We start from the raw sequence: 14,494 nt of genomic DNA on the forward strand, positions 1-14,494 counted from the left end.
TTTTCAGCTACAATTTTTTAGACTTATTTACTTGGATGAGCCTATTTGCTAATGACAATTTGGGCCATCATATTTTTAGTGGACTGGGGTTCTTGTTACATTTTATTTTGAAGTTCAATGTCGATTTTTTTGTAGCTCAAATTCTTATTTGTAATAAGTTGTTTTGTAGATAGATGTTTCATTGTCCTTGAGGTCGTGCTTTGTAATTATTTGGTTGTTTCACTTTTTCTTCATAGTTCCAGCTTGGATTGCTATTTTTCTTTTGTAATTCAATTGTGATCAATGAGAAAAATCAGATATTGTACTTAAATAATATATTAACTCAATTGAAATGCTGCTCTTTTTCCTCTATATAGTGCAGCGATAAAGTAACGGTATCTTGTATAATTTTCTGTGATATATGCCTGACCTATTTTGTTTGTATACATATTTTTCGAACGATGAAAAGTAAGCATTTAAAAAACAACCCATACATAAAAATTTCCTGCAGAGGGTTGACGAATGCGGTGAAAGGAGAAGGCGGGCAGCAAGGCGAGCACTTGATTGCATCGCAGTTTAAGTTTTTCAAGACAGATCGAATTTCAGCATAGCAGCAAGCAACAACAGTTGATCTCAGATTGGACAAGAGCACACAACCCATCAATCGATAGCAGAACCATTTCTGATCTCAGAGTTATTTTACATCTCACCAGAGGAAGCCGCACTTTACATACTACCACTGCATAAGTATAAATTTGGCGCACAGTATCACATTTAGATTTGCAGGCGAGTTCAGCGACATCAAATTTTCTGCTCCAGTTGAAGAGTATTAGTTTTACTGGTCATCTTGGAATGTTGATGCCGGTTTGCGGAGATCATCCAAATTGAAAAGAAACATATTATTCGAATTACTGCTGGAAGCATCGTCCTTAGTTACATTTTCATATTCATCTCCCTACCTAGCGGAAATGATTCAACTTTGACAGATCTAGAGAATCCCTCAGATTTGGAGACTCCCTCAGGGAAATATTTGAGATCGGATAAATATATGTGTTTTCTTCAAGATAAGGTTCCGATCAGTTTGGAGGAGTATTCAGACCGCTATCCCTCAGATTATACTTAGTTTTTAGACCTTATTTGTCAGCAGCAAGGACGACATTAAGTGGGCTTCGATCTTGCACCTAGGAGTCATCATAATTGAGGATTTTGGGCTTGCATCTCATCGCTATTCTTGGGAGCATCAAATCAGGAGGACTTAATTTCAGATGGCCGTTGGCATGCATCAAAATAGGTGTTGGGGAGATGAGGCGGTGTCTGATCCGCTCCCCCCCAAAGATCCTTTTGGCTCTCGAACAAGACATGTTCTGCAAAGGGTGTTCAAGGACAACAAATGGGTTGATGTCTTGGCCTCGCCTACTTGCGTTAAAACATCCCAATCCGATTTCCCTTCTTCTGCATATTTTAAAGGGTACTTTCGACGGGATCACAATTTTGGGAAATGGCAGAAGGATAGGCAAAGGCGGAATGTTAGGGTTTTTGGCAATAAGGCTCAGATTGATTTGCCGAATGCTTTTGCGAATTTGCAACCACTTTCAAAGGATTCAGGAGGTCATTTGCAGAATTTGGAATTGTCCTCTCAGCCTGCTTCAATTTTGATCCCGTTGATTGATGCCTCAGATGCCATTTTGGGGAAGAAGGCTCATGATCTTCGGGCTTTGGTAGTTGTGATTCAAGTGTGGGGTGATTCTATTCCTCTGTCAAAACTTCATTACAAACTTCATGCTCACTGGTATGACACTTTGTACTTCCATGTTCTTTCTGCAAGTTCGTTTCTTATTGTGTTTGATTCTGAATCTGCTAGAGATAAGGCTTTTAGTGCTCCATTTTTTTGGCTTGGAAAAAACCTGATTTTTGTTGAAAGCTAGAAACCCTTTCTAGCGGCTACTAGGGTTGGCCCAAAACGGGTTCCAGTGTGGTTTAAACTTCCTCTGTTACCATCTCAATTTATTGAATCTAATATATTAATGAAAATCGGGGATTCTTTGGGTAAATTTTTGCTTTCATGTTCTATGTTTGAGGATGGGGTGTTGGTTGTCAAAATTTGTGTCTTAACTTCCCCTAAATTCTCCCTGCCAAAATTCTGTAACATTCGATCTTCGTCTGGTTTGTGGCGTCAAAATTTGGTCAGGGACTATGGAGATTTTGGTTGCTCTGTAGTAACTATGGATTCTCCCCTGTTCTTTCATATGAAATCCGTTCGTTTTGGGTCGGGGGATATTGAATCTCCTTTTGATGAGAATGTGGAAACTTTTGCCTGGAATAAAGATCAATTTGTTGGGGCTACCACTATTCCTCCTTCCCCCGTGAAGAAGACCTTCACTTCTAGGGTTTCAACAGCGGCTCCTAAAAACTCTGTTATTTCCCCGAGGATTGGTCTGTCAAATGCTCCCCCTCTAAAAAGTTCTAATGTCACTACAAATACGTGAGTGTATCTGAGCCTGTGGTTGAGTTGGGTAATATTTTAGGGGCTGAGTCCCAAATCCCTGTTGTTTTGAATAAAACCATGGGTGGGGATATTGCTCCAGATGTGGGTATTTTATTAGAGACCGTTTCACAAATCCCAGAGCTTTTGATAGATAGTGACAAACCCGTGGAGGTTGATGTTATTCCAGATGAGCATCTCATTGCTCAGGTACAGGATATTGTTAATACTAATAAGGTATCTCTTAATTCTCCTTTAGCTAATAAGGTAATTTCTTTGATTTCAGTTGATTTGGAGACTTTGGAGAATGATTTGGCTACTTTTCCCACCAATAACTCTTTTGAGCTTCTCAATATGGATAAGAATTTGGTGGCTTCAGGTCTTGTGTCTTCTCTCGCTCCCTTGGTCTCAGAAAAGGAGGAGGTTAGGGTAGATAAGGCACTTGTGGAGGTCACTCTTGGGTTTCCTTTGGTTCAAACCCCTCTTAGCCCTACTTCACCCTTGTCTACTCTAGGGAAAAGGGGTCGCAAGCCTAAGCATATTAAGACTAAATTAGAAATCGATGCGGGAATTCAATCAACTATTCTTTCCTCTTTGGAGACTTCCAGAAAGAAAAGATCAAAGAAACTCTTTAGTCCACCTCTCACAAGAGCCTTAGCTACTAAACGAAGTCTGCATAAGGTTTTTTTGGTTGGATTGGTTTCTCCAGTATCGTTGAATATTTCGAGGGGAGCTGATGCTTCCCCTCAGGCCCAATGAAGATTATATCCTTGAATGTTAGGGGCTTAAACGCCCCTAACAAACAACGCTTGATTAAGTCACAATTAGACTTAATGAAGTGTGATCTGGTGTTGTTACAAGAAACTAAGCTAAATCTGTCTTCGGCTGATAGGTTATTTTCCTCTTGGAAAGTTTGGAATTTTTGCTCATCTCCCTCTTCTGGTGCTTCAGGTGGGCTGGCAGTCCTTTGGAAAGATTCCATTGTACAATTCTCATTAATTGCTTCCTCATCCAATTGGATGCTTGGGCTAGTTAAGAGCAGGTTGTCAAAGTTAAAATTCTGGTTATTTAATGTGTATGGTCCATCGGGGTTCTAGAAAAAAGAACACTTTGGAATTACTTGGTTTCTCTTGCCACTCCTTTGTGGAATGTTTTTCTGATTTTTGGGGGAGATTTTAATGCAATTACTAGTATATATGAAAAGGTTGGGGGAATCATCCCTAATAAGCATGCTATGTCAGACTTTTGCAACTTCATTCACTCCTTGAATTTGGTTGATTGTAAACCTCTTAATGGGTCATTTACATGGACTAATATGCGTAGGGACTTTTGCCAAATTTCGGAAATACTGGATCGTTTTATGGTTTTGGATAATTGGTTCAATTCGGGTCAAGATTTTGTGTCCTCAATTCTCCCCTTTACTGGCTCTGATCATTTCCCTATTCAGTTTTCTATTTTCGAGGATAGGGCTCCTAGAAAGTTACCTTTCAAGTTTGAGCCAATGTGGTTTAGGGACCAATCATTTTTGCCTTCCTTAAAACATTGGTGGTATTCAGCTCCATTTTTTCCTGGGTTGTGGATGTTTTAGCTTGTTAAGAAATTGGGCTTTTTAAAGTCAAGGATTAAGGATTGGAATGTGATGCATTTTAAGAATATTTTTGGTGAAAAGGCCAGGATTTAGGAGGAAATTGAGCAGCTTAATGAAAGCATTGTTGCTTCAGGGTTGTCTCCTACAATATATGATAAGCTAAAGTTGTTGAACTTGCAGTTGAGTGAGACCTTGGCTAGGGAAGAATCTTATTGGAGACAGAAGTTTAGGGATCTTTGGCTTTCTTAAGGTGATCGAAATACTAAATTCTTTTATTCCTCTTCTAAGCTCAAGAGACTTCGCAATCGAATCTCTTGTATTCACGACTCTAATGGTAATACTCTGATAGATGAGGATGACATAGCCGCTGAAGCTGTAAGGTTCTTTAAGTCTCTTCTTTCAGTGGAGCCGGTGGTGGTTGATGATGAGTTTGTAAATTCGATCCCCCCTTTAGTTTCCCCTGAGGATAATAGGTTGCTTATGGCCCCCTTTTCATTGGCTGAATTGAAAGAGATAGTCTTTTCCATGCATCCGGAAAAGGCTCCGGGTCCGGATAGATTTACGACCTTATTCTTTCAGAGATGTTGGGATTTTATTGGAAAAGATTTGTTGTTAGCCTTGGAGGAGTCTAGAAGGAATAGGTCAATCTTAAGAGAAATTAATACTACTCTTATAGCTATTATTCCAAAAGTAGATAATCCTACCTCTTTTTCGGACTTTCATCCAATTGCCTTGTGTAACACCTTATACAAATTCTTTACTAAGGCAATTTCGGTTAGGCTGTCTAAACTCCTTCCTCGGATAATTTCTTTGGAGCAGGGTGGTTTTGTGCCTGGATGGGAAACTCCTGAAGATGCTATTGTAGCGCATGAAATCTTGCACTCCATATCCCAGCAAAAGGTCCTAGCAATGATTCTTAAACTAGACATTCTTAAAGCCTATGATCGTGTTAATTGGCAATCCCTGGTGGCGGTCTTGTATCGTTTTGGGTTTTCACATAGTTGGGTCAAGTGGGTCTTTTCATGTATATCCTTTGCTCACTTTTCAGTTTTGATTAATGGTTCTCCCTCGGGCTTTTTTGCTTCCTCCCAGGGAATTAGGCAAGGAGATCCTCTATCCCCTTTTTTGTTTATTCTTTTGGCGAAAGCATTGAGTAGGGCTATATCTAATGCTATGGCTTCGAGTCTATGGTCAGGTATCAGAGTGGATGGCCTCCCTTCTTCACAATCTCATTGTTTATTTGCTGATGTTACATTTCTGTTTGGGATGGCTTCTATGAGGGAAGCTCAAGTTATTAAGAAAATTATTTTTGATTACGCTGGCTTTTCTGGTCAAAAGGTTAATAATCAGAAGTCCAAAGTCTTTTTTGTGAATGTCCCCACATTAGTTCGGGACAATCTTGCCCACTTTTGGAGCTTTCATGTTGGGACCTTTCCCTGTATGTACTTGGGCATCCCTTTCTTTTTGGGTTCGGATAAGACCTCCTTTTGGGATAAAGTAGTCCATTCTATTACCTCCAGAATCACCTCCTAGAATCATAAGTGGCTAACAATGGTTGGTAAGATCCTTCTAATCAAATCAGTGTTGAGTGCTATTCCTACATACTTGATGTCTATCCTGCAGGTGCCTTCTCAAGTCATTAAGAAGATTAAGGTTTCCCTCAGGACGTTCCTTTGGAGTGACAACTTAGGAGGACAAACAAAGATCCCTCTTCTTGCTTGGGATAAAATATGTCGTCCCAAGGAGGTGGGGGGTGCAGGTATCCGCGACCTAGTTATTCAGAATAAAGCATTAGGGGCAAAATTGATTTGGAAGTTATATGCAAACCCCCGGAGTAAATGGGCTTCCATCATGCTCGCCAAGTATTTAAGGGGAGCACCCAACGAAAGCATTTTTACTGCAACATCCCTTCCGAAGGGCTCTGCGTTTTGGAATTTTTTGATTTCTTGTAGGGAGGTGATCTTACCACATTTATCTTGGGTGGTCCATAATGGGAAAAAGGCTCGTTTTTGGGATGAAGTTTGGAATGGGCATCCTTCTCTCTCAACTATTCGTGACTGGTCCCCTTTATCGGATATTTTGTCAGATCTTTGGAGACCTTTTGTTGCAAATTATTTCAACATTGTCACCTCAGGTCCATGTTTAGTGGCTAAATGGAAGGATATCCCTCCCCTATCTATTAATAATGATATTATTTTAGCTTTTATAGAAGAACTTCGTAAAAGACCTTTACTTTTCCATATGAAGGAGGACTCTTTGGTTTGGGTTAAAAATGCTACAGGTTCCTATTCAGTTAAAGAGGGGTACAATTCTTTGGTTCAGGCCCCCTTGCCATCTTGTTGGCCTACTAAGCTTTTCTGGCATCCTGCTTGTCTTCCAAAGGCAGGGGCTTTTGCTTGGTTGGCAGTCCAAGATAAAGTCCTTACTGGAATGTGGTTGGATAGACTTTGGATTACAATAGTTTTTCCTTGTGTTTTCTGTGGTTATTGTATGGAATCGATGGATCACCTTTTCTTGCTATGTCCTTTTGCCTCTGAGTGTTGGTATTGGTTGTTTGATATGTTAGGATGGTCTTCTGCTCTCTGTCCAAATCTACTTTCACAATTTATGTCATGGCCCTTGTTGTTTCCCTCTTCATTCTATTCATCTCTTTGGGTTGTCGCTCCATCTCTGCTGATTTGGAATCTTTGGCTTGAAAGGAATTCAAGAATCTTCAAACATAAATCCTCATCTTTGACAGTCATAATTGGTAAAATTCAAGCTTCCATTAGTGAAGTGGTGCTTGCTTTCATTCATAGAAATTTAGATAATCTCAGGTCCTTTTCTCATTGGGATAATTGGGTCACTTGGCGATGGTCTTTACTTCATTTGATGCCTTCTCATGGGGTTATAACAGATGGAGTTTCTTCGACTCTTAAGCACAAGATGGTTAAATGGAGTCCTCCTCCTTTTCCTTCATTCAAACTTCAGTTTGATGGGGCCTCTAAGGGTAATCCAGGGAGGTTTGGGGTTGGGGTAATTATTTTTGATCACTCCTCAAAGATCATCAAAGCAGTGGGTAAATATATTGGTCATGGCACTAATAATGTGGCTGAGTTTCAGGCCTTATCTTTTGGACTTGATCTTGCTCGTTCTTTAAACATTAAGGACATTGTTATTGAAGGTGATTCAATGCTGGTATTTCAGGCGGTTGCTAGAAAAAAGTGTCTCTCTTGGCACTTGCAGTATTTTTTAGAGCACATTCTCCTTCAACTAAATGGCTTTTCCACTTTCTCTATTTCTCACTGTTTTAGAGAAATTAATGCTTTCGCGGATTTTCTTGCAAACAATGTTGTTGTTGAGGGTGCTGATCATATAGAACTTGCCCCTTCGGATTTTCCTATCTCTTGCATGAAACTTCTCTCTTAATAGACCTTTCATTCAGAAACTTCCTTTATTCCCTATTCTTGGTGTGGTTGTCCTTTTCTCTGTTATATTCCAGATGAGGGATAGGTTATTTGGTGGTGCAGATGGCTCCTTGTTTTGTTGTTGTTGTTGTTGTTATGGCTTTTGCTTTGGATTCTTTTATGGATAGGCCTCTCCCTGATTCCTGAGGGTTTTTTCCATCATTCTCTGCTTATTATATGGATGGGCATATGTTTGCTAATTATTCTTTTGTTGTTAGGACTGCTTTTACTTGGTTCCCTTCTGGCTGTGGGTTTGTTCTCTGTAGGGCCTTGGAGTCTTGGGCCTTGGAGTCTTGCGGTGCATAGACAATTTGGTCCCTTTTGGGTGATGACACTTTGTGGACATGGTGGTCTCATTTTGGGGTGCCATCTTCTTCATTGATTCCTATAAGCTTTTTCCAAGCTTCCTTTATATCTAATGTGATTGATATTGTAATCAGGGGTTGTATCTGGGTTGCCTATGGGCTTTTGTAATGGGTAAATAGGCTTTTGTTTTTTGAGCAATACTGAAGGGTTTTCTTACTGGTTCTTTCCCTTCAGTGCTCGTTGAACCAGACACCATGTAAAAAAAATATAAAGATTTAATATAATTTCAGTGGTTCATCCACTTTTATCAAGAAAAAAAAATATATATATCAACTCAATTCTCACCAGAATTGGAATCCTATTTAACAAAAAAAAATTGATTTATATTTTAAATTCGACTTTGAAACATAAGATATTTTGAACTTGAAATAGACATTATATTTTTTTTCGTTTTCAAATAGACGTTATACATTGATAATCCCATTAAAAATTTCTGATCATCTGAATGCATACGTTCTCAAATCTGTTCTTTTTCCCCTCTTCTTAAAAAGATATTTTTTCAGACTCTTGCAGGTTTAGATGACAGAATGTGTCACATAACAAATTGGAACACTAACAACATTATTAAAAGAAAGTGAAATGCAGAAGAAAGTATTTATATGGCTTAAAAAAACAGAGGTTTGGTGGCCCTGAAACATAACACACATCCCTTATTAAACAACAAATCATTTTTCAGGAGAATTGCACTTTAGTTAGGTAACACGTTTTCTTTGTCTTTAGAGGTGGTCTGCTAAATGGAGATGCTATTTGGAATTCCTCGGCCTGTTATTCCGCCCTGCCTGCTAAAATCCGAAGTACTCGGATACAGCAATGTATATGGCACCTTTACAGGCCCTAACCTATTCTTCAGTCTTCCATCTGCATTCCTCTTCATTATCTTGTCCTCTATTTCTTGTAACTCACTACTAAAGCTCTCAAACGCTTCCATTACCCGCTTATCGTCAGTCCAGTCCTCTGTTTCTCTCTGCCCAAGATAAACTTCGTCTGTAGGATGTCTAGACAATATCTCAATCAGCCCAATGCCAAGGGTAGTTTGGAATTGACTGGAGACAGTTTTCAAGAAAACTAAATCTGGATTCTTAGCAAGCTCTGAAAATTCCCGAGATCCTTCTTCGGGGATGAACCTTCTGCCCACAGCAGGCCTATTGGGCATGTACCCAGAGTAAGCATACTGCCCAAAATTGGTTGCTGCATGAAGAGCTGAAGCCACCCATATGATTATTGTTAATGCTTTCTCAAGCTCTGCAACAGTGTCCATCTTGTACCACCATGTCTCCTCCTTTTTGTCTGCATGACCAACATTTCGTATTTCATGCCACCATGCCTGAAGCTCTGTGTCACCTCTTACACGTTCATCGTTGTAGAAGAAGGACACATATTTCCGAACCCATGACTGTATTGCAGACCATATATCCAATCCATCCACAGCATAAGGATAGTCTTGGATTGTGAGCCTCAGCCCATGGGGCACTGATTCATCTACCACCGCCATTCCCCTGTTTGATCCCAAATTCTTCGTGTCAGTAAATTCTAATACATTACATTGCAGAGGAACCGATATGCACAGAACTCAGTAACTTGGTACCTTTTAAGAAGATCAGCGGGTAGGGCTTCTTCGTCAAATCTCCAGTTTTTGTAAACTATAGCAGACATTTCCATGGAATACTTAAGTGGAAACACCGTTCTTTCAAGTATTCCTCCTGCATTTATGAGAATATGGCGAGCCAGAGCATTAATGTTCATTGTGTCACGAAAATGTGGGGTTAATAGCTTATGAAGGGGATGCAGGGCGCTCAGGTTTCTATTTGTGGCGATTATAAATGGTTCTATGACTGCGTGTGTCCTCAACCTGAAAACCCAAAACAACAAGATCCCAAGTCATGATTTTGGATCTCTTCTTCAATCAATGAGACTACTAACAAAACAATGAAAATCTACGACTACTTTCATTAACAAAGATGTTGAATCAATGCCTTTTGCCGAGGCCCAGGGGACCTCCTAAGTAATCCTTTGCTGATATTGGTATAATTTTTTATGTTCCTTGAGATTTCAGAAAAACCAATTTTTTTAAGGGAAGTACTAACCAGTGGCTGATCAATTCGTGGTATCCAGAATCGTTAACTGTGACATGTGCTTTAGCGAGCTGCCAGAGTGCTGCTGATACCCCTTCCTCTGCTGGAGTAAACACCCTTCTTCTTCCCGACGGCAGACTCAGTTCTATAGCAACTGGCTTCAAGGTGTCATCTTTGCAGAGGAACAGAATTGTGCGAGAAGCATAAACTTTTGTGGACAGAGCATTTATCCGATTGAGATATGGCATGAAGGTGTCGTGATGATCCAAAATGAACAGTTTTTTTTTTTGAAGGGCCTAAGAAATTTTAAGCACATACAGAATATAGAATTGTTAGAAAACATCTTAAAAGGATGACAAAATAACCAATCATCTGCATATTTAAGCAGATAAAAAGTATACCTTCTCCACTGTAAGGCCATCAAGGTTCTTCTCTATATGTGCAGCAGTGATATAGCTTTCTTGTGGGCCATATAATCCTGGGTCCAATTTACTTCTTGGGGGAAAACTCTGTAAATCGTAAGCATTATATATCAGACCAATGTAAAGCTTACCAATGCAACATTTTAGTTCAAACAGATTCATTCCTGAGAGCTTGGATTGCATTTACACGGCCCTGTACAAAAGTTATTTGAGCCACTTCAGGCAAGTATCAACATATTCAGAAAAGCATGAAAATGAACAAAGATTATCGATGTCCAACTACATCAGTAACGAATCTAATGATACAGCTAGGGGAGTAGGGATTAGCTAGCGAAAAGCTTTTATGGTCTCCAATGAACTCTAAAGGAAAGAAGGAGAACGAAAAGGAAAGCTTTTATCGTATTTGTGTAAGCTTTTTGGTAAAACTGTGAAGAGATTTTTTACATCGATGTTTGGAATTCATCATCAGCATATCTTATAGGCAAATACTTTATTCATAACTTAAGTATCAGAAGGATAACTCAAACTAGCAATTTGAAGAATGCTAATTACTTGAAGACGCCTGATATGCACTGGGTTGACACCCGAGAGCATCTGCCGAGCAAATTCTTCATCTTTTCTCCACGCGAATTCGTCAGCTGTAATGAAATTTTTTTCACTGAACTTATGTCTTTTTGTTTTTCAACACAATATTATGACCAGAGAGAAAATATAACTCACCAGCTATGACCTGTGGATAAGGATACTTGAGCAAACTCTCGGCATCTGCTCTGAAAAATTCCTTGATGAGCTCCAGACGACAGAAATTGTTTGCAGGCTCTTGAGTAGATTTCAAAGGCAATGGTATTCCATCCGTGTACAGCTTCTTAACATCTTCAAAAGAGTCGAAGTCATTTGGAGTGGAATCAAACAGTGCATGGAGTTCAGGCACTAAAAACTGGACCAGACTCTTTAGTCCATAGGCTAAGAAATCAGACATTTTGAGCCGCCCAAACCGTTCATCTCGAGGAACATACATGTCTAGGTTCAGTGAAAATAATCTGCTTTCCGTAGCAGGGTCTGTCAATCATCATGATCACTAATATCAGCTTTTTCAGATAATGAAGGCTAATTGCAAACCAGGTAATACACAAAATTTAGAGCTAGTTACCAACCACTTCTATTGGGATGACGGCCGGTTCTCCCCCTTCGTGGGTATGGGAATTCTGTAGACCCTCCCAGTACTGGACGTTTGTAGTCCTCGCCTTTGTCTGGATCCCCAAGATCATTATAAACATCATAATCATAAACTCTGTCCCATTCTTCCCTCTTTCCTGTCCCATTTCCTCTTAGGCTTTGAAGCTCTTTGTTTCTCAGCGCTGCGAGGGCCACAGGTGTATCAGCCGGAAGATAGCTCTGTAATTGTATTACAGGAGTCAGTGATAAAAGGTTCTGTTTATTGCTTTGAATGGCTTCCATCCGTTCTTTTATATTTGAAATTTGAAATTTATAGATTAGTGTTCACAAGCGATCAAATTAGGTTAATGGAATCGTAAAAAGTTTGTGAGAAAAAGGAAGGAAGATCTGTAAATTATAATGATATTCAAGACAACAGTATTTCTATTTCAATTGCAAGTAATTACTTGGATATTCCAGACTTCAGAGAGATAACAATGGAAGACTAGGATCAAAGACGTTAAAAGATGAAAATAGAGGTCAAGGACATTAAATATTGTTTTTCCTTCAAATCCAAGATAGCAGAGCCCATTTTTGCTGTAGACTGGCTTATTACAGTGTTAACAGGGTGCATAAGCAACTTGGGCCATACCCAAAACAGAAGATTTCAGTAGGCCAAGAGAGACCACACAACAATCATAGTAGACCTTTTCATTTTGGGCCAGAGAGACTCAAGGCAAGCTGTACTTGTAGAGGGCAGGTTCAAAAATTAGCTTTAGCAGATCTTGAACAGGGGATACCCACATGGCACAGGCCCTAAGCGACCCTTATAACCCTGGTATTGCACCGAATTGCAGGACTGATCACTCCAACTGGTAAGTTGTAAAGGCTCCATTGTCTCACCTCTACCTACTTGACAGGATTTAGCGTTTCTAACTGGATGTTGGCTCAAAGTCTTATGCTCCCTATTGCCTCTGGACAAGTAAAAAAGATGAGTAATAAGCAACAACGGTAAGCATGTTTCATTTCTATGATCATCACCTAGATGTAATGAGTGTTAAGTGTACTATTCATTCTCTTGAGATATGTGTTCTTGTGAATCGCTATTCATGAAATATGAGTCAATGAATTTGACTTGAAAACTATACTGTTGAATTCTGTTAAATTCTGATAGCAATATAAGCAACCCATCTTCAAACATGTCATGACAACCTAATTCCATGGCCCTGCCAACCATGGCTTTAATTTTTCATTGCAGAGGTAACAATGAGCAGGGCCAATCTACTGTATAGTTTTACAGGAATGGAGCAACGTCATTTTAACATCTAAATTTGTACAAAATGGAATGGAAGTCAAAGCTTAAGAAGAAATTAAATAAATAAACAGACAATTGACCGTTTTTCTTTGTCCTCTTCATCAAGGAACACCAGAAATGCTCTCTCTGGAACCGTTTATCAGTATTATCTTTTGAAGATTAAATTGAAAAACACAAATGTTAGGGCATACCTTGTTTGAGAAGAAAATTCGATCTGTCTTGTATTTACTAACAGGATAAACCCAAGAGTTGCAGACGAAATGAACATTGCCTTGTTCAGGAATTTCAACTGTTAAAGACTTGAGAAAAAACTCATGGTGATGAAAATTCCTTATAAGGAAAGCTCCAGGAGTTCCAAAGCTGAAGTCCCACTTGAAATCAACCTGGTACTTGCTCTCCCCACTAACGATGTTTTGCCCAGTAGATATCCATTTCTTTATAAATGCTGCCTTCCCAAGTTTTCCACTTCCACTTCCTGTCACATTTAGTTTCAATAGAATTACATTGCACTTATAAAGACTTTAACTTGTGACTAATCAAATTAGAAGATGGAACAAACAAAGAGAAGAATTGGGTATAACTTGGATCCATAGAAGTAGTGCTGATAAGCTGTAAAGCGACTCTTGTTCCGAGCAACTCCATGAAATTGTCCTCCACTCCTGCATGGAAATCATTAAAATCCAAAATATTCTTCTTTTGGAGAACAGCAAATCCTTTGATTGTCTCCTCCTCTATTGGTTCAGGAAATCCAAACAGTTTTTGGAGTAATCTTATCAATGGGCCAAAGCAACGATCATAATGGAGATTGACTGCCATTGTTCTAAGTTTCAAACCCAATTGTGGCTTCTAACCAAGCTTCATACTGTATAAAAGCAATTCCGCAGATGTCTTAATCACACTTCTTCCACAAAAAACCTTTGAAGTCACTAAGTTGTGGGATGTAATCAGAATGCAATTGTTTGAAGTCACTTTGCTTTAATCCCTTGCCGACGACGTTAAGAATGTGAGAATTTTCCTTTAGTTTTCCAAAAGCCCTTTGATCTGTCAGGGGATGTTCTACTTTAATGTTGGCATCTAATACCCACCGAAGCCAATTATGCTTCTTTACTATATATAATCTGAAAGATATCTGGAAAATACAGAAAAATAGAAGCTTCCCCCATAATATATGTTATTAGATTAATTAACCAGTTCCATTACTTTTGAAATGATATAAAGCTAGAGTTAATGTAGATCGTAAATTTACAGTACCAGGTCTGTCAACCTTTTCACCTTCGTATACTTGTGAAGATCATCATACCAAGAAATTTGGTTGTTCTGAAATTGACTTGAAACTAGATATTTCTTTGTTGATTTACGTGACAACCACGCTATAATCTCGTGAAGATTGATTATAACTCGTGGAAATGGCAAGATTAAGGAATGAAACGGCTTCTACTCAGACTTTGATTGAATGAGCAGTGGCAGGCATCATGTGGGGCACTCATGTTGGTAGTATAAACTATAATAATTTTGTCTGTATTGGGAAGTTTTATAATGATTAAATATGTTTGCGTGTATTATTTATGAAAATTCATATTGTTTGTTATTGTTTTTGGATTGAATTGTATGATAGTTTTTACAGTAAGTAACATTCTAGATCACATTGTGATCTACTATCTACATGAAA

The 14,494-nt window shown here is 39.0% G+C and overlaps 2 protein-coding genes across 2 annotated transcripts; one reads left to right on the plus strand and one right to left on the minus strand.

Moving 5' to 3' along the window:
• The first annotated feature begins 373 nt into the window (after positions 1-373).
• On the plus strand, positions 374-8,114 carry LOC131875482 (uncharacterized). The gene is made up of 2 exons (XM_059219890.1): positions 374-1,768; positions 7,762-8,114. The coding sequence occupies exons 1-2, from the start codon at positions 1,245-1,247 to the stop codon at positions 7,799-7,801; spliced, it is 564 nt and encodes a 187-aa protein (XP_059075873.1). The 5' UTR covers positions 374-1,244; the 3' UTR covers positions 7,802-8,114.
• A 170-nt stretch (positions 8,115-8,284) lies between these two features.
• On the minus strand, positions 8,285-13,883 carry LOC131062550 (probable linoleate 9S-lipoxygenase 5). The gene is made up of 9 exons (XM_057996246.2): positions 13,407-13,883; positions 13,017-13,300; positions 11,510-11,750; positions 11,076-11,414; positions 10,908-10,993; positions 10,335-10,442; positions 9,946-10,229; positions 9,447-9,710; positions 8,285-9,357 (listed from the first exon to the last, which is right to left on the minus strand). Exons 1-9 carry the CDS (start codon positions 13,639-13,641, stop codon positions 8,592-8,594), a joined length of 2,607 nt encoding a protein of 868 aa, XP_057852229.2. The 5' UTR covers positions 13,642-13,883; the 3' UTR covers positions 8,285-8,591.
• Positions 13,884-14,494: the final 611 nt, after the last annotated feature.

The sequence above is a fragment of the Cryptomeria japonica genome, chromosome 4 (genome assembly GCF_030272615.1).
Source record: "Cryptomeria japonica chromosome 4, Sugi_1.0, whole genome shotgun sequence".
In the NCBI taxonomy this organism is placed as follows: Eukaryota; Viridiplantae; Streptophyta; class Pinopsida; order Cupressales; family Cupressaceae; genus Cryptomeria; species Cryptomeria japonica.

Excerpts from the sequence above, each read along its gene's own strand:
- LOC131875482 (XM_059219890.1), top strand. The coding sequence starts at position 1,245 with ATGGCCGTTGGCATGCATCAAAATAGGTGTTGGGGAGATGAGGCGGTG. Across the intron at positions 1,769-7,761 it reads TACAAACTTCATGCTCACTG|GGCCTTGGAGTCTTGGGCCT; the intron begins GTATGACACTTT and ends TGTTCTCTGTAG.
- LOC131062550 (XM_057996246.2), bottom strand. The coding sequence starts at position 13,641 with ATGGCAGTCAATCTCCATTATGATCGTTGCTTTGGCCCATTGATAAGA. Across the intron at positions 11,415-11,509 it reads CCGTCATCCCAATAGAAGTG|ACCCTGCTACGGAAAGCAGA; the intron begins GTTGGTAACTAG and ends GATGATTGACAG. Across the intron at positions 9,711-9,945 it reads CACGAATTGATCAGCCACTG|GTTGAGGACACACGCAGTCA; the intron begins GTTAGTACTTCC and ends TTGGGTTTTCAG.